General features: G+C 50.8%; 1 protein-coding gene across 1 annotated transcript in view; it reads right to left on the bottom strand.

The window, feature by feature from the left end:
• The window catches only part of STX1A (syntaxin 1A), a 260,780-nt gene that overhangs the window by 31,668 nt on the left and 203,332 nt on the right, over nucleotides 1-25,780 (bottom strand). Inside the window, exon 5 of the mRNA XM_077836958.1 lies at nucleotides 11,641-11,749. Within this exon, the coding sequence (XP_077693084.1) occupies nucleotides 11,641-11,749 (109 nt within the window). The remainder of the gene's footprint in view (nucleotides 1-11,640; nucleotides 11,750-25,780) is intronic.

Here is a 25,780-nt window from a genome sequence, read left to right on the forward strand (position 1 = left end):
GAAGCGGGAGAGTCGATTCACAAAGGGGGGGAAGGATCCAAGAAGGCGACTGGTGCGCCGTCCTCAGGCGCATCTTCAAAAGTTGGGCTTGGGGCTGGGGGGTTGTTTGGTTGAACCCTGGCCTTGGCCCGAGGAGGATTGCAGTGGGCGCCTCCTGTTATTTCTGCCCCTCCTCGGTGGATCCTGCCTAGGGGGCCCCAGGTAGAAACGGGATGGGGGCTGAGATCTAAAGGGCTTTCTCTGAGGCACTGGGGTGTGTAGCCCCAGAGATTTCAGAGTCGCCTGCGAGTCCTTCAGGCTATGCAGGAGCATATCCATATTTTGAGCAAACAGGCCCTCACAGTCAAAGGGGAGGTCCTGTATTGTGTTTTGGACCTCAGGTGGGATCCCTGAAACCTGAAGCCACGCACTGCGCCTCATAGCAATGGCAGTGGCCATGGTTCTAGCTGCAGTCTGCTGTGTCCAGGGCTGCCTGGAGGGTGGTCCTAGAGACAACTCTATCCTCCTCAAGGAGCACACTGAACTCCCTGTGAGAATCAGCCAGAATTAACTCCTGGAACTTAGCCAACAAGCTCCAGGAATTAAAAGCGTATCGGCTAAGCACTGCCTGCTGATTTGCTACCTGAAGCTGGAGCCCCCCAGTCGAATAGACTTTACGGCCAAACAGATCCAGCTTCTTGGCATCACATGACTTAGGTGCAGGGCCTGGTTGACCCTGCCACTCCTTGTGGTTTGCCATATCCACCACCAGGTCCCCGGTTGGGGGTGGGTAAACAGGTGCTCATAGCCCTTTTGCGGCACAAAGTAGCGTCTCTCGACCCCTTTAGCCATTGGTGGTACAGAGGCCGGGGTTTGCCAGAGCACCTTCGTAGTGCTCTGAATTGTCCTTATGAGGAGCAAAGCTACTCTGGAAGGACCCTTGAGGGTGAGGATGTCCACCACTGGATCTGAGTCCTCCATAACCTCCTCTGCCTGGAGGTTGAGGTTAAATGCTACCCTCCTAAGCAGGTCTGGTGGTCTTTGGTATCCATTGGTGGTAGAGTGGTGGAGGTGCCTGCAACTGCCTTGTCCGGTGAAGAGGAAGAAGAGGTTCCCAGGACAGGGTCTTCCTGGCCCTCTGGTTCTCTGAAGGCCGGGTTAGGTACCTCCGAGCACCCTGCGACCGGAGGTTCAGGGGCCACCGACATCGGTGGAGGAGGGGCCGTGCTTGTCTGTGGCCGCTCAACAGCCCTGTCCCGTAAAGGATCCTCAGGGGCCCTAGGGGTGTAGTGTGCCATCAACGTTGCTGATGGAGGGGTCCCGGGGGCTGATACCACCAAGACAAGCCTAGATCCCTGACCTTGAGCCTGATGGTAGGCCCAGGGGGTCCAAAAAGGCCATTGCACTGGGCCTTGCCACTGGGGTGGCCAAGTGGCAACTAGTGCCAGTTGTTCTGCTGGCCTACGGTGCTGGGCTCGGTGCTGGGACCGGGAGCAGTAGTGCCTACGTCAGGACACAGCCGATTCTTCATCTGACTCTGACGAGTATTCTGTACCCGACCACGGGGAAGTGGAGCCCGAAGGTGCCGGGGAGATGGAGATTGATGCTGAAGGACTGACTCCATCAAGAGGAGCTTCAGGCAATGTCCATTCCCTCTTAGTCCTGGGTCTGAAGCTCCTGCAAATAGGGCACTTATCTGTCTGATGGCCCTCCCCAGGGCACCTGAGACAGGTGGTGGGCGGATCACTTGTTGGCATAGGTTTTGCATACCTCTCGCACGCTTTAAACCCCTGCAACTGAGGCATGCCCTGACACCGGGGCGAGTAGAACAGGGGGAAACCCCCCGAAGTAAGCTAAACTAATCTACAACTATTAACAACTAACTAACTAAACTGTTGTGACAAAGTTCCTCCTCTACCTTGGTGGGTCTTGCGCTTATTGGCAGATTTGCTTGCCTTGGAGCTTCACGGCAGCCCTCAGTTTGGGTGTTTTCGTCAACCCACATCCAGGTCAACTCCTCCTGTGTCTGACCAGGAGTTGGGAGGTTTGGGGGGAACCCGGGCCCGTCCTCTACTCCGGGTTCCAGCCCAGGGCCCTGTGGAATGCAGCTGTCTAGAGAGCCTCCTGGAACAGCTGTGTGACAGCTACACCTCCCTGGGCTACTTCCCCATGGCCTCCTCCCAACACCTTCTTTATCCTCACTATAGGACCTTCCTCCTGGTGTCTGATAATGCTTGTACGCTTCAGTCCTCCAACAGTCCGCGTTCTCACTCTCAGCTCCTAGTGCCTCTTGCTCCCAGCTCCTCACACGCGCACCACAAACTGAAGTGAGCTCCTTTTACAACCCAGGTGCCCTGATTAGCCTACCTTAATTGATTCTAGCAGCTTCCTGATTGGCTGCAGGTGTTCTAATCAGCCTGTCTGTCTTAATTGCCTCCAGAAGGTTCCTGATTGTTCTGGAACCTTCCCTGTTACCTTACTCAGGGAAAAGGGACCTACTTAACCTGGGGCTAATATATCTGCCTTCTATTACTCTCCTGTAGCCATCTGGCCCGACCCTATCACATTATTTACACAGAAACAAGAGAACCACTAGGTGAGGCACTTGCAAAAGCAAGAGACTAAGCTGATCCAATGACTGAAACGGATGGTAAGCAGGAACAGAGCAGGCAGCGGGTCGGCAGGGACACATATACACCGCCATGAAGGCACCACTCTATGGTCTCCACAGCCGACCCAATGGGGACCGCTAGGGAAAAGCTTACAGTGATCATGCATGTGGCGCGTGCACACACTTATTGGAATGCACATGAGCAATCACTCGAAGAAGAACCAGTGTTTCTGGAAAGGCCGAGAAGTAATTCCCCTTATTTCTTTATTAATGATCTGGATGATGGAATTAATTGCACCTTCAGCAAGTTCGCAGATGACACTAAGCTGGGGGGAGAGGTAGATACACTGGAGGGCAGGGATAGGGTCCAGAGTGACCTAGACAAATTGGAGGATTGGGCCAAAAGAAATCTGATGAGGTTCAACAGGGAGAGGGGAGGGCTCCTGCCTCATACTAAGAAAGAGGGACTATCAGCGAGTTATCTCAAGTGCCTATACACAAACGCAAGAAACCTGGGAAACAAGCAGGGAGAACTGGAAGTCCTGGCACAGTCAAGGAATTATGATGTGATTGGAATAACAGAGACTTGGTGGGATAACTCACATGACTGGAGTACTGTCATGGATGGATATAAACTGTTCAGGAAGGACAGGAAGGGCAGAAAAGGTGGGGGAGTTGCACTGTATGTAAGGGAGCAGTATGACTGCTCAGAGCTCAAGTATGAAACTGCAGAAAAATCTGAGTGTCTCTGGATTAAGTTTAGAAGTGTGAGTAACAAGGGTGATGTCGTGGTGGAAGTCTGCTATAGACCACCGGACCAGGGGGATGAGGTGGACGAGGCTTTCTTCCGGCAACTCACGGAAGTTACTAGATCGCACGCCCTGGTTCTCATGGGAGACTTCAATAACCCTGATATCTGCTGGGAGAGCAATACAGCAGTGCACAGAGAATCCAGAAAGTTTTTGGAAAGGGTAGGGGACAATTTCCTGGTGCAAGTGCTGGAGGAACCAACTAGGGGCAGAGCTCTTCTTGACCTGCTGCTCACAAACCGGGAAGAATTAGTAGGGGAAGCAAAAGTGGATGGGAACCTGGGAGGCAGTGACCATGAGATGGTCGAGTTCAGGATCCTGACACAAGGAAGAAAGGAAAGCAGCAGAATATGGACCCTGGACTTCAGAAAAGCAGACTTTGACTCTCTCAGGGAACTGATGGACAGGATCCCCTGGGAGAATAACATGAGGGGGAAAGGAGTCCAGGCTGTATTTTAAAGAATCCTTATTGAGGTTACAGGGACAAACCATCCCGATGTGTAGAAAGAATAGTAAATATGGCAGGCGACCAGCTTGGCTTCACAGTGAAATCCTTGCTGATCTTAAACACTAAAAAGAAGCTTACAAGAAGTGGAAGATTGGACAAATGACCAGGGAAGAGTATAAAAATATTGCTTGGGCATACAGGAGTGAAATCAGGAAGGCCAAATCACACTTGGAGTTGCAGCTAGCAAGAGATGTTAAGAGATGTTAAACAAGAAGGGTTTCTTCAGGTATGTCAGCAACAAGAAGAAAGTCAAGGAAAGTGTGGGCCCCTTACTGAAGGAGGGAGGCAACCTAGTGACAGAGGATGTGGAAAAAGCTAATGTACTCAGTGCTTTTTTTGCCTCTGTCTTCACGAACCAGGTCAGCTCCCAGACTGCTGCACTGGGCAGCACAACATGGGGAGAAGGTGACCAGCCCTCTGTGGAGAAAGAAGTGGTTCGGGACTATTTCGAAAAGCTGGACGAGCACAAGTCCATGGGGCCAGATGCACTGCATCCGAGAGTGCTAAAGGAGTTGGCGAATGTGATTGCAGAGCCATTGTCCATTATCTTTGAAAACTCATGGCTATGGGGGGAAGTCCCAGACAACTGGAAAAAGGCTAATGTAGTGCCCATCTTTAAAAAAGGGAAGAAGGAGGATCCGGGGAACTACAGGCCAGTCAGCCTCACCTCAGTCCCTGGAAAAATCGTGGAGCAGGTCCTCAAGGAATCAATTCTGAAGCACTTAGATGAGAGGAAAGTGATCAGGAACAGTCAGCATGGATTCACCAAGGCCAAGTCATGCCTGACTAATCTAATCGCCTTCTATGATGAGATAACTGGTTCTGTGGATGAGGGGAAAGCAGTGGATGTGTTGTTCCTTGACTTTATCAAAGCTTTTGACACGGTCTCCCACAGTATTCTTGTCAGCAAGTTAAAGAAGTATGGGCTGGATGAATGGACTATAAGGTGGATAGAAAGCTGGCTCGATTGTCGGGCTCAACGGGTAGTGATCAATGGCTCCATGTCTAGTTGGCAGCTGGTATCAAGTGCAATGCCCCAAGGGTCGGTCCTCGGGCCGGTTTTGTTCAATATCTTCATAAATGATCTGGAGGATGGTGTGGATTGCACCCTCAGCAAGTTTGCAGATGACACTAAACTGGGAGCAGAGGTAGATACACTGGAGGTTAGAGATAGGATACAGAGGGCCCTAGACAAATTAGAGCTTTGGGCCAGAAGAAATCTGATGAGGTTCAACAAGGATAAGTGCAGTGTCCTGCACTTAGGACAGAAGAATCCCATGCACCGCTACAGACTCAGGACCGAGTGGCTAGGCAGCAGTTCTGCAGAAAAGGACCTAGGGGTTACGGTGGATGAGAAGCTGGATATGAGTCGACAGTGTGCCCTTGTTGCCAAGAAAGCAAATGGCATTTTGGGATATATATGTAGGGGCATTGCCAGCAGATCGAGGTATGTGATCGTTCCCCTCTACTCGACATTGATGAGGCCTCATCTGGAGTACTGTGTCCAGTTTTGGGCCCCACACTACAATGTGGAAAATTTGGAAAGAGTCTAGCGGAGGGCAACAAAAATGATTAGGGGTCTGGAACACATGACTTATGAGGAGAGGCTGAGGAAACTGGGATTGTTTAGTCTGTGGCAGAAAAGAATGAGGGGAGATTTGATAGCTGCTTTCAACTACCTGAAAGGGGGTTCCAAAGAGGATCTAGACTGTTCTCAGTGGTAGCTGATGACAGAACAAGGAGTAATGGTCTCAAGTTGTAGTGGGGGAGGTTTAAGTTGGATATTAGGAAAAACTTTTTCACTAGGAGGGTGGTGAAGCACTGGAATGCGTTACCTAGGGAGGTGGTGGAATCTCCTTCCTTAGATATTTTTAAGGTCAGGCTTGACAAAGCCCTGGCTGGGATGATTTAGTTGGGGACTGGTCCTGCTTTGAGCAGGGGGTTGGACTAGATGACCTCCTGAGGTCCCTTCCAACCCTGATATTCTATGATTCCAAGGACTAGTGCAGAGTCCTGCACTTAGGACGGAAGAATCCCACGCACCGCCACAGGGTGGGGACTGACTGGCTAAGCAGCAGTTCTGCACAAAAGGACCTGGCGATTACAGTGGACAAGAAACTGGATATGAGTCCGCAGTGTGCCATTGTTGCCAAGAAGGCCAACGGCATATTGGGCTGTATTAGGAGGAGCATTGCCAGCAGATCAAGGGAAGTGATTATTCCCCTCTATTCGGCACTGGTGGGATCACATCTGGAGTATTGCATCCAGTTTTGGTTCCCCCCACTACAGAAGGGATGTGGACAAATTGGAGAGAGTTCAGTGGAGGGCAATGAAAATGATTAGGGGCTGGGGCACATGACTTATGAGGAGAGGCCGAGGGAACTGGGGTTATTTAGTCTGCAGAAGAGAAGAGTGAGCGGGGATTTGATAGCTGCTTTCAACTACCTGAAGGGGGTTCCAAAGAGGATGGAGCTCGGCCGTTCTAGGTGATGCCAGATGACAGAACAAGGAGGAATGGTCCCAAGTTGCAGTGGGGGAGGTTTAGGTTGGATATTAGGAAACACTATTTCACGGGGAGGGTGGTGAAGCACTGGAATGCGTTACCTAGGGAGGTGGTGGAATCTCCTTCTTTAGAGGTTTTTAAGGTCAGGCTTGACAAAGCCCTGGCTGGGGTGGTTTAGTTGGTGCTGGTCCTGTTTGGAGCAGGGGATTGGACTAGATACCTCCTGAGGTCTCCTCTAACCCTAATATTCTATGATTCTATATTCTAAAACATGAGCTATTTACAAACTCTCCCTCAGCGCTTCTTATGCTTACTACCTGGGGATCTGGCAGCTGAAAAATGAGAGTTCAGGAATTGACTCAGCTTTCTGCTCCCTCCAAATCCCAGCAGAAAGGGTCAGGTTTACAGGAGCCTTTTCAAGACCCTCCATACAAGCGAGCGAACTGTTCCAAGCAGTGCTTCTCCCGTTGAAACTGAATGGGACGGGTACTTTGTTAAGTTTTTGTTCCTGGAGGCCTTCCACCCCTGCCCCGAGTGGAGGAGCAGGCCTGCTGACAGCAATTTCGGGCTCCAGGGCCAGGGCCATCCCTAAGGGGGTGCAGGGCCCGGGGCAAAAGTGAAGTATCTGTCATTTCCGGGACTGACCCATCACTTCCGGGACCGACTGCGCTGGCCAATTGCGCCAGCATGCAGGGTCCCCCAAAACGCAGGTCCCGGAGCAGTTGCCCTGATTCGCCATACCCTAGGGACAGCTCTGCCCAGGGCAGAACAGTCAATGGGTCCCTAAATCTAGAAATTCAATCATTCTCACTAGAAAGATCCACCTGCCATTTGGGCGGTGCTGCGCTTGTGCTGGCTGGTGCCCAGTGAGCTGCTGCCGGCTCCGCCGCTTGGCGCGCTCTTCTGGCACAGCCAGGGCTTCCACATGCCCCGGCTGCCTTTGCCGCCGCTGGTTCCACTCCATGCGCACCGTGGCAGCGGCCAGGGGCCCCCAGGCCCTTTTAAATCGCCTGGGCCCCTGAGGAAATCCCCCCTTTGCCCTCCCCACCAATCGATGGGCCTGTGGAAGAGCAAGTCTGACAGCAGCCCTAAAGCAACACATAGAAATAAAACACAATTCTAGCGAGAATGATTGAATTTCTAGATTTAGGGGGAAATGGAAATCTTCTCCTTGCCAAGATCTGAGACCAAGGTTCATGTTTCACCCACATCAACTCAACAGCACTGGGAATGGTGAATGTCTTGGGACCTCAGATCTCACTCGGTTTTTATACTGGAAATACTTTGCACTTCTCCTTAAGCACACAAACTGGAACAGGATAAGTATCAAATTCTGCTGCTGTCTGGATGTCCAGGCTTCATATAAAGATAGAAGGTTACTAGCACTATTCCTCAGGATTACAGGCAGAATGACGAGAGATGAGATTTTTCTCCATTAGGATCATAGACTATCAGGGGTGGAAGGGACCTCAGGAGGTCATCTAGTCTAACTCCCTGCTCAAAGCAGGACCAATCCCCAATTTTTGCCCCAGATCCCTAAATGGCCCCCTCAAGGATTGAACTCACAACCCTGGGTTTAGCAGGCCAATGCTCAAACCACTGAGCTATCCCTCCCCCTTAACATTTTAAGATCGCTTATCACTAGCAACAGGAATGTTCCTAGCTCCACAGATGCCTGCCTAGGGTCACATGGCAGGGCAAATACCTCAGGAGTGGAGACCAGTGGGGAGAACCCCCTGTGACACCTGGGTGATCCAGCCCCTGCCTTCAGAGCTACCGTCTCCCTTCACTGCTAGTTCCTGGCTACAGAAGCTTGGCAGAATTCAAATTGTATTGTTCTCTTTTCGATTCATAATATTGAGTTTATCTTTCAACTTTTCTTAGATTTTTCGCTATTTAAATGTTCACCATTGTGGGAAATTATGGGGAGGTCAGACACTAATTATTTAATGACAGTAACGTTGAGGGGAAAGTTACAGCTTTGTGAGCGCTGCACAGTTACCTGCAGCTCCAGCTGCGCTAATGCCTGAGTCAGCTGTTTGAGCAGAACTGTCAAGCCGTGGGCCATGCAGCATTCATTGCTTCGCGCTTTGTACACACCGAGGGGGGCACTAGTAAATTTTCAAGCAGCATTTTTCTTGTGTTGTCTATCTGTATGTTTTTATTATTATCGCTGGAACTATTTCTTGGTGGCTTTGCATGTGAGTGGAGACATCGTCATTTACTGACATTTCCCAATAAAAATCTAATCCCTCTCAGTGTGAAGAGAGAAGAGATGTGAGGAAGAGTATGGGAAGTTTTGGTGAGGATACCAGCCCAATAATGACGTTGGCTGGACACAGCTGAGAAGCCTCAGCAAGACCCAACAACTTGGCTTTCTAAAAACAGGGTACTAATTGAACAGTAACCCAGTCCCTGTGCTGAAAAGGGCTCCCTCCTCACTAATTTAGCAGCTATTAATTGAAACCTTTGCACACCTCTCTCAAACACCCTTGACTGCCAACATGGAAGCAATTACAGGGTGTGCCAGACGGCACACCACCACACATGAAAAGGAGAGTAACACTGGGGCAGCTTTTCCAGCTAGCATCACAAAATAAAGGCACATCCCAGCGTTCGCTGAGGAGACGGCAACCTGCATGCACGAAAAGTGCTGCCAAAGGGGTGGAGGAAAGTTGAGGTGCTGAGCCAGGAAACAGCTTTATTCCCCCTCCATGTGCTTCACCATCTCCCTGGCCACACTGAAGTGACGTTTCCTTATTTCCTGTAATTCCAGCTGCTAGGGGCTGCCACATAGGGACTCCCCAGACTGAGTCTGCTGACTGGACAGTAAACTCTGGTGTGACGGGGAGGGAAGAGTGTAGTGCATGCACAACTGAACATGGGGTCCCCCCCCAACGGGCCTAGGTTTCACACACTCTTTTATGCCTTAACAAGAACATAAGAACAGCCATACTTGGTCAGACCAAAGGCCCAGTATCATTTCCTCTGACAGTGGCCAATGGCAGGTGCCCCAAAGGGAATGAACAGACAGGTTATCATCAAGTGATCCATGCCCTGTCGCCCAATCCCAGCTTGTGGCAAACAGAGGCTAAGGACACCATTCCTGCCCATCCTGACTAATAGCCATTGATGGACCTATCTTCCAAGAATCTATCTAGCTCCGTTTTGAACCCCGTCATAGTATTGGCCTTCACAACACCCTCTGGCAAGGAGTTCCAGAGGTTGACAGTGCGTTGCGTGAAAAAATACTTTCTTGTGTTTGTTTTAACCCTGCTACCTACTAATTTCATTTGGTGGCCCCTTGTTCTTGTATTATGAGAAGGAGTACATAACACTTCCTTATTTGCTTTCTCTATACCACTCATGATTTTATAGACCTCTATCATATCCCCCCTTAGTCATCTCTTTTCCAAGCTGAAGAGTCCCAGTCTTTTAATCTCTCCTCATACGGAAGCTGTTTTATACCCCTAATAATTTTTGTTGCCCTTTCTGAACCTTTTCTAATTCCAATGTATCTTTTTTGAGATATCTATCTGCATGAGATATCTATCTGCATGCAGTATTCAAGGACTCTATCCATTGCTTATGAAGGGGGGTGCCTTGGGCTTCCTCCAGCCTGCTCCATCTGAGAGCAAGCGGCAGCTCTCCTTCATTGGCAAAACAGAGAAAACAACCCAAACGCTCTGTATCCAAACCCAGGGGAGAAGAGTGCCTGGTCCGGTGGGGTGTGGTGGGCTGGGGTTGGCAACTGGACACAGAGACTTTCTTCTCTAGGTCACCAAGCCAAATCCAACACATGTCATCAGTGGGTGAGCATCTGAGAATACGGGGTGCAGCATAGGGGACATGCTGGGAGAACATAGGGGACCTGCATCTGAGAGCAAGGTAACATTGACAGGAAATGAAAATGTGGGTGCACCAGAGTTGGAGGCCCCTGGGAAAGGAGTCTCGGGTGTCAGTTCAGTCCCCACTGGACACGTGACCTCTCATAAAACTACCATCACAACTGGCACCAGTTGGCCCCTTTGCCGTCAGACTCAGCAGAGAGGCCAAGGATTCCTCCACACCCTTGACAGTAGATGGCTCCTGGAGCCAGGGCTCAGGCCCATAGGCTCCCTGTATAGCAGTGGCTCTCAAACCTTTTTACGGGTGACCCCTTTCACATAGCAAGCCTCTGAGAGTGACCTCCCCCCTTATAAATTAAAAACACTTTTTTATATATTTAACACCATTATAAATGCTGGAGGCAAAGTGGGATTTGGGGTGGAGGTTGACAGCTCGTGACCCCCCCGTGTAATAACCTCGCGACCCCCTGAGGGGTCCCCCAGTTTGAGAACCCCTGCTGTGCAGGACCCATTCTGTGCAGACATTTCCAGTCTTCTGTGCTGGCAGCCCGACACCTTTCAGCAGTCTGGAGCTCCCTTCAAAAACTGCTTTTCCCTCTAACAATACTGTCAGCATCCGAAAACCCAGGAATAACACTAGCCTGAACTCCCCTGCAGCACAAGGAGGTGGGCTCAGTGAGCCTTGCCAGAGCCTGCCACACTGACAGCTCTGCACTGGAAAGAGGAGGTATTCCTGAAGTGATGCTGCATTACTGACACATGTACACAGGGGCCTCAGCCAGGATCCCAGCATGCCTCTACTTTGCAAATCTACCGGATCCTCTTACTCTGAGCTGTGAAGAAGAGAAAGAAGAGGGCAGAATGAGCCCATGTTTCCCAAAAGCAGCCATTTACTATATCAATCACAAACACCTCTGTGGAACTTAGTCCTTCAGCTGAAGAAACACAGACTTTTACCATAGGTGTCAACTCCTTTAGCTGCCGGTATTTAGCTGTGACACTCTGAGTTAGTTTCCCAGACCTGAAGGAGAGCTCTGTGTAAGCTCCAAAGCTTGTCTCTCTGACCAACAGAAGTTGGTCCAATGAAAGCAATTACCTCACCCTCCTTGTCTCTGTAGCAGCAAATACGTCCCTTACCTTCTCTGTAGGCCCAGCCGCTGGCAGGCAACATCATTCTCACACGCAGGCGGCTGCAGTCGCACCCCACGCCCACAGCACGCACAGCCAGCAGACACAAGATTTACAGTGAGGGAGCTTTGCATGAAGCACTGAAACCCTGAAGCAGCTTTGATTGTCTAAATCAGCACCAGGAGTCGACCCGCACTCTGGACACACCAGGTACTGAGTTGCCCAGGGTTGCTGCTGCGGGTGGGTTTACTCACTGATTTCCAGCTGCCTTTGAATCCTCCCTTTGCAGCGCTCCCTGTAGTCAGACTGGGTGGCATTGTACTCAGACATCACCTCCACAAACTTGCGCGACAATGTGGAATGCTGGAGAGAGAAGAGTAACAAAGAAAGTCACATTTTACTTAGTCCCATAGGGAGGGGGGCCATTCTCCATCAAGGCTTTTGTCAGGGTGAAGAAATTCACAGCTCTGAACCGCACATCACTAAAACTCCCCCACCCCACCTGGCATTTTCATCCCAGATAGAATAACCCAGGTGACAACTGCACAGACATTCTACCGCTTCTGCAGAAATATCATCTGATGACATCAACCAGGTGGGGTTAAGGCAGCTTGTCATGAATATTTATCACCCTGAGTACAAACCTGATGATATTTTACCACCTGTCAAAGGAAAATATTTGCCCTGCGAGCAGAAAGTTTGGAAAGAGAAAACGTTCCTGGTTTAATTTAAATCTGAGAGCTACAATCAGCCGTTACTCCTGCCGTACTCAGGAAGATGCCCAGAGAAGTCACTGAGATTTGCTGAGCAGAAAGCTAAGCAAATTTCTCATGATCAGTGGCACCGGAGTCAGAGGGCTCTGTTCCCTGGAAGGACTGTTACTGAGGGGACACCTGTGAATCAGGACTGGAAGCTAGGCAGCCACTTGGACAAAGAGCCCTGCAGAAAGGTTAATAAAGCTCCACTTGCTCAATGTAAATACAGCCTCGCTCTTTGCTAACTCACAGCATCTGCAGCGCAGCAGCTGGTTGCGTGAGCCCTGGGACTGGGTCTGCAGCCCTGGGTTTTGCAGGCACAAACCTCGTCCAGCAACAGACCCGGTGGAAGGAGGAGTTTGAGCTGTGCACAGACCAGCCGTGCAAGATGATGCCACCAGCAGGAAAATAAAACAGTTATTTTACCTTATTGGGGAGCAAGGGAGAGAGGGCTGCACCCCTGGGGAGCTCAGCACTGCCTCAAGCCTCACAGCAGGCCTATGGCTCCCCAAAGCCCAATTAAACTGCGGAGCGATGCAGGTTCTTCACTTGAGACCAGTGCAGAGGGGAGGGGATAGAGCCCAGTGTCACTATACACAGGCTGCTCCATGCAATTTTGGGGACTTGTCAGAGTACCTAATTCAGGCTAGTCTGCAGCACTTGGGGTCACCACCTGCAGGAGCAGCTGCTCTAGGAAGGTCATCTCACATTAGACGATACTTAGTCCTGGGGCATGCAGTGTCAGCCTCAAGACAAAGAATGGAAGCCTGCCGAGGCATAACACATCGGAAGTACAGCATGTCAGAGACTGGACCCAAACAGAAAAAGATGGCCACCCAGTAATGATGCAATCAGCCCACAAACCCCTAGAGACAATTCTGGCAAAGCCCCTTCTTAGGGCTCCAAAGAGATGGCAACGCATGCTGATGAACCTCCAGTGCTACAGACAGAGATCAGACATTGTCCAGGACAATTACTGGGGTTAGCTGACACCCTGAGCAGGGGATACAAACCAGCATCCACAAGATGGGGGAAGGGGATTAGGAGATGAATCTGGAATGCCCAGTTGAAAAGGGACCTGGGTGGGGCTGTTAAAAGTCTCGTTGGCAGTGCAACAGGGCTAAGGCAGGCTCCCTGCCTGCCCTGGCTCCATGCAGCTCCCAGAAGCGGCTGGCATGTCTCTGCAGCCCCTAGGTCCAGGGGCGATCAGGGAAGCTCCGTGCGCTGCCCCCGCCCCGAGCTCCACAGCTCCCATTGGCCAGGAATTGCGGCCAGTGGGAGCTGTAGGGGCAGCACCTGTGGGCAGTGCACAGAGCCCTCTGGCCCCTGCACCTAGGAGCTGGAGATGCCAGTTGCTTCCGGGAGCCACACGGAGCCAGGGCAGGCAGGAAGCCTGCCTTAGCCCCACTTCGCCACCAACTGGGAGCCGCCTGAGGTAAGTGCCACTCGGCTGGAGCCCGTACAGGGTGGAACCCCTTCCCGCACCCTAACTCCCTCCCGGAGCCCACACCCCGCCCTGTACCCCAACCCCCTGCCCCAGACCTGAGCCTCCTCCTGCACCCAAAATCCCTCGGCTCCAGCGTGGAGTCTCTCCTACACCCCAAACCCCTCATTCCCGGCCCCACCCCAGAGCCTGCACCCTCATCCAGAGCCCTCACCCCCTCCTGCACCCCAACACCCTGCCCCAGCCTGGAGCCTCCTCCCACGCCCTGAACCCCTAATTTCTGGCCCCATCCCACAGCCCACACTCCCTTCTGCACCGCAACCCCCTGCCACAGCCCAGTGAAAATGAGTAAGGGACAGGGAGAGCAAGCAACAGAGGGAGGAGGAATGGAGTGACTGGGAGCGGAGCCTTAGAGAAGGGGCGGGACAGGGGGCAGGGCAAGGGTGTTCAGTTTTGTGCAATTAGAAAGTTGGCAACCCTACCCAGTTTCAACTGCAAAGCTGATGGAAATCAACGAGGGTACAGCAAAGGACGTTCAACTACAGACAGTCCAGAAAGTGATCCTAGCAGAGAGGCTAGATAACAAAAACCAGTTACCTGCCGGAATAGAATCATAGAGGTTTTTAAGGCCCGGCTTGACAAAGCCCTGGCTGGGATGATTTAGTTGGGCATTGGTCCTGTTTTGAGCAGGGGGTTGGACTAGAGGACCTCCTGAGGTGTCTTCGAACCCTAATCTTCTATGATTCTATAATTTCAAATTAAAGATGAGCTGAGTGTGCAGGATGGAATTACACAAATGGATTTGTGATGGGGTGTACCTGGCTCTTTGGTGCCCTCTGCTGGAGACCCTGCAGTCCTACTATGCTCCAGGAAGGAGCAGCGGAGGTGAGTCATAGAATCATCCACATCCCTTCTGTAGGGGGTGGGATCAAAACTGGACGCATGCTACTCGCACCTGCAGGTCCCACCCCCACAGCTCCCAATGGGAGCAGCGCACCCAGCCCCCTGACCCCTCCACCACCTAGGATCTGCAGGTACATGGAGCTGTGTAGGGAGCCCCTGCCAGCCCTCTTCCCCCCGCCATCAGCAACAGCGGGGTCCCCCGAGCCACCTCCCCCCACACCTGCAGCGCCCCCAGACCCCCCGCCCCAGAGCACCAGCCTTCCCCCGCCCAAGTTTTAGTCATGGGTATTTTTAGTAAAAGTTATGGACAGGTTGTTTACTGCCTGTGACCTGTCCTTGACTTTTACTAAAAATACCCGTGACTAAAGCGCAGCCTTACTCATTGTGAATGAAACAAGGATCTCCAGAACGGGCCACAATGTGTATGTAACAATGAACGTTCGAAGCTCATTGCAGAGCTTGGCCAATAGGTGGCACTGCTGGCCCTAGAGCTAGACTGGACCCTCAAGAGCAGTGGTTTTCAAACTTTTTTTCTGGTGACCCAGTTGAAGAAAATTGTTGATGCCTGCGACCCACCGAGCTGGGGATGAGGGGTTTGGGGTGTGGGAGGGGGCTCAGGGCTGGGGCAGAGGGTTGGGGTGCAGGGGTGAGGGCTGTGGGGTGGGGCTCGGAATGAGGGGTTCAGGGTGTAGGAGGGGGCTCAGGGCAGGGGGGTTGGGGTGCAGGACGGGGTCAGGGCTCTGGGCTGGGGGTGCAGGCTCTGGGGTGGAGCTGGAGATGAGGGGTTTGCGGTGCAGGAGGGGACTCTGGGTTTGGGGGTGGCTCAGGGCTGGGGCAGGGGATTGGGGTGTGTGGGGTGAGGGCTCTGGGCTGAGGGTGAAGGCTCCATGGACCCTCTGCCTAGGAACCAGATCTGCTGCTGGCCGCTTCCAGGGCGCAGCACCGTGTCAGAACAGGCAGGGACTAGCCTGCCTTAGCTGGGCAGCACCCCCGACTGGACTTTTAATGGCCCGGTGGGCCGTGCTGACCAGAGCCGCCACAACCCAGTGCCTTATGTTCCGTGATCCAGTTCTGGGTTGCGACTGGCAGTTTGAAAACCATTGCTCAGGAAGAATGCTTGTGGTCCTCCTGGGCCACTGGGTTAAGAGGAATGTGCGTATTTGAGCAGCCAGTGAAAATGTGTTTTCTGAAGAGCTCCCTGCTTTTTTTAGAGGGGCATCCTTGAGTCAGCCCATTGCTGTGGGGAGGTGTAAGGGGGCGTTGTCTCCTCAAGCCTACAAGTTAATTGTTTTAGCTCCAAATTCCTAATTCATTTCCTAATGCTGATTATAACGTTTATGAGCACCAGCAAGACAACTGGGTATAACCTGCCCCGTGCTCACTTAGCCTGAGATGCTTGTGATGAAATCAGCTTATCATGGGACCTGGAGCTGTGCTGAGGGGAACCCCAGGAAGGCAAGGCAAGGTTTGACGCAGGGGGACCTGCCCCATCTCATGCCCTGAGGGGCTGTTCAGTCAATGTCATGCTCCCTATTTAGGAGGAGCAGTCCCAACTTTTCTCTTATGAAATCTCTAATTTTTGCACACTGTCCCTCTCAACTGCGCTATCAGGCCTATCTATCATGGAGTTCAAGAGCTGCAAAGTCTCTGTGTGTAGCTCTCCAGTGCGGGTGGATATGGGAGAGTTACAATTTATGCAGAATGCTTGGTTTATGCTGAATCTTTGCAGCTCACCTGTAACACCAGCTCTAGTTCACAGCACAGCCCATGGAAAGAATGACTGACTCAGTGTTTCCTTTCTAACAGACCCTCCAGCTCTGTTTATCATTGAGGCCCAGGGGACGCTTTGCTGGAGCACACCATGATGACTATGGCCTTAAATGTTTTAATTGTTCTCCATTCAGCTGGTGAACAGGGACTGTTCTCCAAGAACTCAGCTGCCTCTCAGATTCACAGGCCCACAGCAGAACAGAACACTATGATCTTGATGTCTTCCTTTCCATTTAACAGGGAAGTGCTCCAGAAAATCTGTGAATAACAATTAACAAGACCCAAGTGGAATACAGACACTGACCACAGCTGGGTGCTCAATGCAGAGCTCATTGACTGTGATTTGTGGTGTGTGTTAAGGGGTCATGCAGGAATGCAGGCTCTGGGATCCGGCTCAATACCTGATTTAGGCCTGCTCAATCTTGAAGTACTTGCATGAGAGGAAAGTGATCAGGAACAGCCAGCATGGATTCACCAAGGGAAGGTCATGCCTGACTAATCTAATCACCTTTTATCATGAGATTACTGGTTCTGTGGATGAAGGGAAAGCAGTGGATGTATTGTTTCTTGACTTTAGCAAAGCTTTTGACACGGTCTCCCACAGTATTCTTGTCAGCAAGTTAAGGAAGTATGGGCTGGATGAATGCACTATAGGGTGGGTAGAAAGCTGGCTAGATTGTCGGGCTCAACGGGTAGTGATCAATGGCTCCATGTCTAGTTGGCAGCCGGTGTCAAGTGGAGTGCCCCAGGGGTCGGTCCTGGGGCCGGTTTTGTTCAATATCTTCATAAATGATCTGGAGGATGGTGTGGATTGCACTCTCAGCAAATTTGCGGACGATACTAAACTGGGAGGAGTGGTAGATACGCTGGAGGGGAGGGATAGGATACAGAAGGACCTAGACAAATTGGAGGATTGGGCCAAAAGAAATCTGATGAGGTTCAATAAGGATAAGTGCAGGGTCCTGCACTTAGGACGGAAGAATCCAATGCACCGCTACAGACTAGGGACCGAATGGCTAGGCAGCAGTTCTGCGGAAAAGGACCTAGGGGTGACAGTGGACGAGAAGCTGGATATGAGTCAGCAGTGTGCCCTTGTTGCCAAGAAGGCCAATGGCATTTTGGGATGTATACGTAGGGGCATAGCGAGCAGATCGAGGGACGTGATCGTCCCCCTCTATTGGACATTGGTGAGGCCTCATCTGGAGTACTGTGTCCAGTTTTGGGCCCCACACTACAAGAAGGATGTGGATAAATTGGAGAGAGTCCAGCGAAGGGCAACAAAAATGATTAGGGGTCTAGAACACATGACTTATGAGGAGAGGCTGAGGGAGCTGGGATTGTTTAGCCTGCAGAAGAGAAGAATGAGGGGGGATTTGATAGCTGCTTTCAACTACCTGAAAGGGGGTTCCAAAGAGGATGGCTCTAGACTGTTCTCAATGGTAGCAGATGACAGAACGAGGAGTAATGGTCTCAAGTTGCAGTGGGGGAGGTTTAGATTGGATATTAGGAAAAACTTTTTCAATAAGAGGGTGGTGAAACACTGGAATGCGTTGCCTAGGGAGGTGGTGGAATCTCCTTCCTTGGAAGTTTTTAAGGTCAGGCTTGACAAAGCCCTGGCTGGGATGATTTAACTGGGAATTGGTCCTGCTTCAAGCAGGGGGTTGGACTAGATGACCTTCAGGGGTCCCTTCCAACCCTGATATTCTATGATTCTATGATTCTATGCTCTACACTACGAGTTTATGTTGGATTTAGCAGCGTTAAATCGAATTAACCCTGCACCCGTCCACACAACTAAGCCATTTTTTTCGACATAAAGGGCTCTTAAAACCAATTTCTGTACTCCTCCCCAACGAGGGGATTAGTGCTGAAATCGACATCGCCGTTTTGAATTAGAGTTAGTGTGGACGCAATTCGAAGGTATTGGCCTCCGGGAGCTATCCCACAGTGCTCCATTGTGACCGCTTTGGACAGCACTCTCAACTCGGATGCACTGGCCAGGCATACAGGAAAAGCCCTGGGAACTTTTGAATTTCATTTCCTGTTTGGCCAGGCGAGCTCATCAGCACAGGTGACCATGCAGTCCCAGAATCGAAAAAGAGCTCCAGCGTGGACCGAACGGGAGGTACGGGATCTGATCGCTGTATGGGGAGAGGAATCCGTGCTATCAGAACTCCGTTCCAAAAGACAAAATGCCAAAACATTTAAAAAAATCTCCGAGGCCATGAGGGACAGAGGCTACAGCAGTGCCGGGTGACACTTAAGGAGCTCAGAGAAGCGTTCCAGAAAACCAAAGAATCAAACGGACGCTCCGGGACAGAGCCCCAGACATGCTGCTTCTACGCTGAGCTGCATGCAATTCTAGGGGGGGCCGCCACCACTACCCCACCCTGTCCATGGACTCCGATGATGGGGTACTCTCCACCATGCCTGAAGATTTTGCGGACAGGGAAGATGAGGAGGAGGAGGACGAACTTGAGGAGAGCACCCAGCACACCGTTCTCCCCGACAGCCAGGATCTTTTTATCACCCTGACTGAAATACCCTCCCAACCCAATGAAGCCAGAGAAGGGACCTCTGGTGAGTGTACCTTTTTAAATATAATACATGTTATAAAAGCAAGCGTTTTTTAAATGATTAAGTAGCCCTGAGGACTTGGGATCATTCGTGGCCAGTACAGCTACTGGAAAAGTCTGTTAACTTGTCTGGGGATAGAGCGGAAATCCTCCAGGGACATCTCCATGAAGCTCTCCTGGAGGTACTCTAAAAGCCTTTGCAGAAGGTTTCTGGGGAGAGCAGCCTGATTCTGTCCTCCATGGTAGGACACTTTACCATGCCATGCTAGTAGCAAGTAATCAAAGCCTGGCAGTGTATGGTCCCGGTGTTTGCTGGCATTCAAGCCACATCTGTTCTTTCTCTCTCTGTGTTAGCCTCAGGAGAGTGATATCATTCATAGTAACCTGGTTGAAATAGGGGAATTTAATTAAGGGGACATTCAGAGGTGGCCGTTCCTACTGGGCTGTTTACCTGTGATTGAAAAGAAATAGTCCCCACTGTTAGCCAAGCAGGGCGGGGGGGGGCATCGGCACTGAGCTGTTCGCGTTTGGCTTGCAGGGATCTTCCCTGATATCAGTCACGCGGTGGGGGGAGGGGTAAAGCGATCATCCCGGAGAATTGGATGGGGGGGTGGTTAGTTTGGTTTCTGCTGCTGCACGTTAACAAGAAAACCACAGCACTAAATGGCCAACTCAACGGGCTTTGCTTGGTATGGGAAAGGAGGGGGCTGCTGTTATGAAGGTTGCAGAAGCCGAAAGACTATGGCTTACCATGGCCGCCTGCAAGCGGAAATCTGTTGCCCGGCCCTGCGTGTGTGATCTCTAACACCAAATCCGCAGGCACTCAATACAAGATGCAAAATGCGACCTTGTACCAAAATCACATGTGCTCTGTAATGCGAATAGTGTTGTTCACCGTGAAAGAGTATAGCCATTGTTCTGTAAAATGTATCTTTTAAAATACTTCACTCCCTTTTTTTCCTCCAGCAGCTGCAAATGTTTCAAGCCTCCCTCCTCCGTCCCAAAGGCTATCTCAGATAAGGCGGTGAAAAAAACGCACGTGCGATGAAATGTTCTCTGAGCTCATGCAGTCGTCCGGCACTGACAGAACTGTGTGGAGGGACACAATAGCAGAGTACAGGACAGTGGCCGATGAACGTAAGGAGAGGTGCCGTCAGGAAGATCAGAGGAGGCATGAGGCAACGCTGGGGCTACTGCGGGATCAAACGGACATGCTCCGGCGTCTAGTGGAAGTTCATGAACGGCAGCAGGATCACAGACTGATGCTGCAGCCCCTGCTTAACCGCCCTCCCTCCTCCCCAGGGTCCATAGCCTCCTCACCCAGACACCCAAGAATGCGGGGCGGGGAGGCTTCGGGCACCCAAACACTCCACCCCAGTGGACAGCCCAAGCAACAGAAAGCTGTCATTCAAGAAGTTTTAAAGTGGCCTTTTCCTTCCCTCCTACCCTCCTCCCACACCCCACCCTGGCTACCTTGTGAGTTATCTCCCTATTTTTATAATCAGTTAATAAAAAATACATGTTTTTAAAATTATAGTGACTTTATTTCCTTTGCAAGCAAGCTGTGATCGAAGTGGGGAGGGTGGGTGGCTTGCAGGAAATTTAGAGGCAACCAAGGGGGCGGGTTTTCATCAAGGAGAAACAAACAGAATGGTCACACAGTACCCTGGCCAGTCATGAAACTGGTTTTCAAAGCTTCTCTGATGCGCAGCATGCCCTGCTGTGCTCTTCTAACCGCCCTGGTGTCTGGCTGCGCATAATCATCTGCCAGGCAACTTGCCTCAACCTCCCACCCCGCCATAAACGTCTCCCCCCTACTCTCACATAGATTGTGGAGCACATAGCAAGCAGCAATAACAATGGGTATATTGGTTTCGCTGCCATCTGAGCGAGTCAGTAAACTGCGCCAGCAACCCTTTAAACGTCCAAATGCACACTCTACCAGCATTCTGCACTTGCTCAGCCTATAGTTGAACAGCTCCTTACTACTGTCCAGGGTGCCTGTGTACGGTTTCACATTGTAAGGAGAGTGATCACTTTAGATAAGCTATTACCAACAGGAGAGTGGGTTGGGTGGGGGGGGGAGAAAACCTGGATTTGTGCTGGAAATGGCCCACCTTGATTATCATACACACTGTAAGGAGAGTGATCACTTTAGATAAGCTATTACCAGCAGGAGAGTGGGGTGGGGGGAGAGAAAACCTTTTGTAGTGATAAACGCCCATTTTTTCATGGTCTGTGTGTATAAAAACATCTTCTGTATTTTCCACAGTATGCATCCGATGAAGTGAGCTGTAGCTCATGAAAGCTTATGCTCAAATAAATTGTTTAGTCTCTAAGGTGCCACAAGTACTCCTTTTCTTTTTGCGAATACAGACTAACACGGCTGTTACTCTGATTCCTGAGCCATGGCATTAAGGGGTATGCTGGGTCCCCCAGGATAACTATAGGCATTTCAACATCCCCAACAGTTATTTTCTGGTCTGGGAAGTAAATCCCTTCCTGCAGCCGTTTAAACAGACCAGAGTTCCTGAAGATGCGAGCGTCATGAGCCTTTCCTGGCCATCCCACATTGATGCTGGTGAAACGTACCTTGTGATCCACCCGTGCTTGCAGCACCATTGAAAAGTACCCCTTGCGGTTTATGTACTGGCTGCCTTGGTGGTCCGGTCCCAAGATAGGGATATGTGTTCCGTCTATCGCCCCACCACAGTTAGGGAATCCCATTGCAGCAAAGCCATCTAGTATGACCTGCACATTTCCCAGAGTCACTACCTTTGATAGCAGCAGTTCAATGATTGCGTTGGCTACTTGCATCACAGCAACACCCATAGTGGATTTGCCGACTCCAAATTGATTACCAACTGACCGGTAGCTGTCTGGTGTTACAAGCTTCCATAGGGCTATTGCCACTCGCTTGTGAACTGTGAGGGCTGCTCTCATTTTGGTATTCTTGCACTTCAGGGCAGGGGAAAGCAAGTCACAAAGTTCCACGAAAGTGCCCTTACGCAAGCAAAAGTTTTGGAGCCACTGGGAATCATCCCAAACCTGCAACACTATGCAGTCCCATCAATCTGTGCTTGTTTCCCGGGCCCAGAATCGGCATTCCACGGCATGAGCCTGCCCCAGTAACACCATGATCTCCAAATTGCTGGAGACCGCGGTTTTAGAGAAATCTGTGTTCATGTCCTCATCACCGCGCTGCCGTCACCTCCTCGCCTGGTTTTTCAGGTGCTGGTTCTGCATAAACTGCACAATAATGCGCGAGGTGTTTACAATAGTCATAACTGCTGCGGTGAGCTGAACGGGCTCCATGCTTGCCGTGCTATGGCGTCATTTGCAAATTGGATACTATTAATTTAGGCTTAAATAGAGACTGGGAGTGGCTAAGTCATTATGCAAGGTAGCCTATTTCCTCTTGTTTTTTCCTACCCCCAGATGTTCTGGTTTAACTTGGATTTAAACTTGGAGAGTGGTCAGTTTGGATGAGCTATTACCAGCAGGAGAGTGAGTCTGTGTGTGTATGGGGGTGGGTTTTTGGAGGGGGGTGAGGGAGTGAGAGAACCTGGATTTGTGCAGGAAATGGCCTAACTTCATTATCATGCACATTGTGTAAAGAGTTGTCACTTTGGATGGGCTATCACCAGCAGGAGAGTGAATTTGTGTGGGGGGGTGGGGGGTGAGAAAACCTGGATTTGTGCTGGAAATGGCCTAACCTGATGATTACTTTAGATAAGCTATTACCAGCAGGACAGTGGGGTGGGAGGAGGTATTGTTTCATATTCTCTGTGTATATATAAAGTCTGCTGCAGTTTCCACGGTATGCATCTGATGAAGTGAGCTGTAGCTCACGAAAGCTCATGCTCAAATAAATTGGTTAGTCTCTAAGGTGCCACAAGTACTCCTTTTCTTTTTGCGAATACAGACTAACACGGCTGTTACTCTGAAACCTGTCTTAGAAGGAAGGTAATATGGATGGTGAGTGACCAGCTGTTGTGACTTGCACTGGATGTGCCATGTTTGTTTTTCTTCCACAGGACAGAAGTGACGTTGTCTGTACAAAGTGCAAGCTGGTCTCCATATTGGAAGAGAAGGTTCCAGATCTGTAGAAAAAAGTATCGACCCTGCATTGCATAAGAGAAACTGAAGATTTCCTGGACAGACATCAGGATATGCTTCTATGGACACAACATTCTGAAGATTCAGAGCAGGCTGTGCAGCGGGGACAGGAGGACGGTGAAGAAAATTGGCAGCATGTGACCTCCAGAGGAAGAAAGAGGATAATCCATGTACCAGCAACGCAGATACAGGTGAGCAACCGTTTTCATGTTCTCTCCGCAGGTACTAATGCAGAGAGTGGACTAGGTGATACATCTGAGGGAAGGGAACAGAAGGAGACTCCTCCGATTGGAAGGCATGAGATGCACTGTCCTAGGGATGGGGGTTCCACGACCATCACTCCCAAGAGAAGGAGGCGGGTGGTGGTGGTCGGAGACTCTTCCTAAGGGGGACTGAGTCATTTATCTGCCGTCCCAACCAGGAAAACTGAGAAGTCTGCTGCTTGCCAGGAGCAAGGATTCATGATGTGACGGAGAGACTGCCGAGACTCATCAAGCCCTCAGATGCTTCTCCACGTGGGCACCAACGATACTGCCAAGAATGACCTTGAGCGGATCACTGCAGACTATGTGGCTCTGGGAAGAAGGATAAAGGAGTTTGAGGTGCAAGTGGTGTTCTCATCCATCTTCCCTGTGGAAGAAAAAGGCCCAGGTAGAGACCGTCGAATCGTGGAAGTCAACGAATGGCTACGCAGGTGGTGTCGGAGAGAAGGCTTTGGATTCTTTGACCATGGGATGGTGTTCCAAGAAGAAGGAGTGCTAGGCAGAGACGGGCTCCACCTAATGAAGAGAGGGAAGAGCATCTTCGCAAACAGGCTGGCTAACCTAGTGAGAAGGGCTCTAAACTAGGTTCACTGGGGCAAGGAGACCAAAGCCCTGAGGCAAGTGGGGAAGTGAGATACTAGGAAGAAGCACGAGCAGGAGAGTGCAAGAGGGGAGGACTCCTGCCTCATACTGAGAAAGCAGGAAGATCAGCAAGTTATCTTAAGTGCCTATACACAAATGCAAGAAGCCTGGGAAACAAGCAGGGAGTCCTGGCACAGTCAAGGAATTACGATGTGATTGGAATAACAGAGACTTGGTGGGATAACTCACATGACTGGAGTACTGTCATGGTCGGATATAAACTGTTCAGGAAGGACAGGCAGGGTAGAAAAGGTGGGGGAGTTGCAGTGTATGTAAGGGAGCAGTATGACTGCTCAGTGCTCCGGTATGAAAAAAAACTGCAAAAAAACCTGAGAGTCTCTGGATTAAGTTTAGAAGCGTGAGCAACAAGGGTGATGTTGTGGTGGGAGTCTGCTATAGACCACCGGAGCAGGGGGATGAGGTGGACGAGGCTTTCTTCCGGCAACTCGCAGAAGCTACTAGATCACAGGCCCTGGTTCTCATGGGAGACTTCAATCACCCCGATATCTGCTGGGAGAGCAATACAGCGGTGCACAGAAAATCCAGGAAGTTTTTGGAAAGTGTAGGGGACAATTTCCTGGTGCAAGTGCTGGAGGAACCAGCTAGGGGCAGAGCTCTTCTCGACCTGCTGCTCACAAACAGGGAAGAATTAGTAGGGGAAGCAGAAGTGGATGGGAACCTGGGAGGCAGTGACCATGAGGAGTGAAATCAGGAAGGCCAAATCACACTTGGAGTTGCAGCTAGCAGGAGATGTTAAGAGTAACAAGAAGGGTTTCTACAGGTATGTTAGCAACAAGAAGAAGGTCAAGGAAAGTGTTGGCCCCTTACTGAATGGGGGAGGCAACCTACTGACAGAGGATGTGGAAAAAGTTCATGTACTCAATGCTCTTTTCGCCTCTGTCTTCACGAACAATGTCAGCTCCCAGACTACTGCACGGGGCAGCACAGCATGGGGAGGAGGTGACCAGCCCTCCGTGGAGAAAGAAGTGGTTCGGGACTATGTAGAAAAGCTGGACGAGCACAGGTCCATGGAGCCGATGCGCTGCATCCGAGAGTGCTAAAGGAGTTGGCGGATGTGATTGCAGAGCCATTGGCCATTATCTTTGAAAACTCATGGCGATCAGGGGAAGTCCCAGATGACTGTAAAGAGGCAAATTTAGTGCCCATCTTTTAAAAAGTGAAGAAGGAGGATCCGGGGAACTACAGGCCAGTCAGCCTCACCTCAGTCCCTGGAAAAATCATGGAGCAGGTCCTCAAGGAATCAATTTTGAAGCACGTAGAGGAGAGGAAAGTGATCAGGAACAGTCAGCATGGATTCACCAAGGGCAAGTCATGCCTGACTAACCTAACTGCCTTCTATGATGAGATAACTGGCTCTGCAGATGAGGGGAAAGCAGTGGACGTGTTGTTCCTTGACTTTAGCAAAGCATTTGATATGGTCTCCCACAGTATTCTTGCCAGCAAGTTAAAGAAGTATGGGCTGGATGAATGGACGATAAGGCGGATATAAAGCTGGAAAGATCATCGGGCTCAACGGGTAGTGATCAATGGCTCCATGTCTTGTTGGCAGCTGGGATGAAGCGGAGTGCCCCAAGGGTCGGTCCTGGGTCCGGTTTTGTTCAATATCTTCATTAATGATCTGGAGGATGGCGTGGATTGCACCCTCAGCAAGTTTGCAGATGACACTAAACTGGGAGGAGTGGTCGATATGCCGGAGGGTAGGGATAGGATACAGAGGGACCGAGATAAATAGGAGGACTGGGCCAAAAGAAATCTGATGAGGTTCAACAAGGACAAGTGCAGAGTTCTGCGCTTAGGATGGAAGAATCCCATGCACCGCTACAGACTAGGGACTGAATGGCTAGGCAGCAGTTGTGCAGAAAAGAACCTAGGGGTTACAGTGGACCAGAAGCTGGATATGA

Source organism: Eretmochelys imbricata, chromosome 17 (assembly GCF_965152235.1).
Source record: "Eretmochelys imbricata isolate rEreImb1 chromosome 17, rEreImb1.hap1, whole genome shotgun sequence".
In the NCBI taxonomy this organism is placed as follows: domain Eukaryota; kingdom Metazoa; phylum Chordata; order Testudines; family Cheloniidae; genus Eretmochelys; species Eretmochelys imbricata.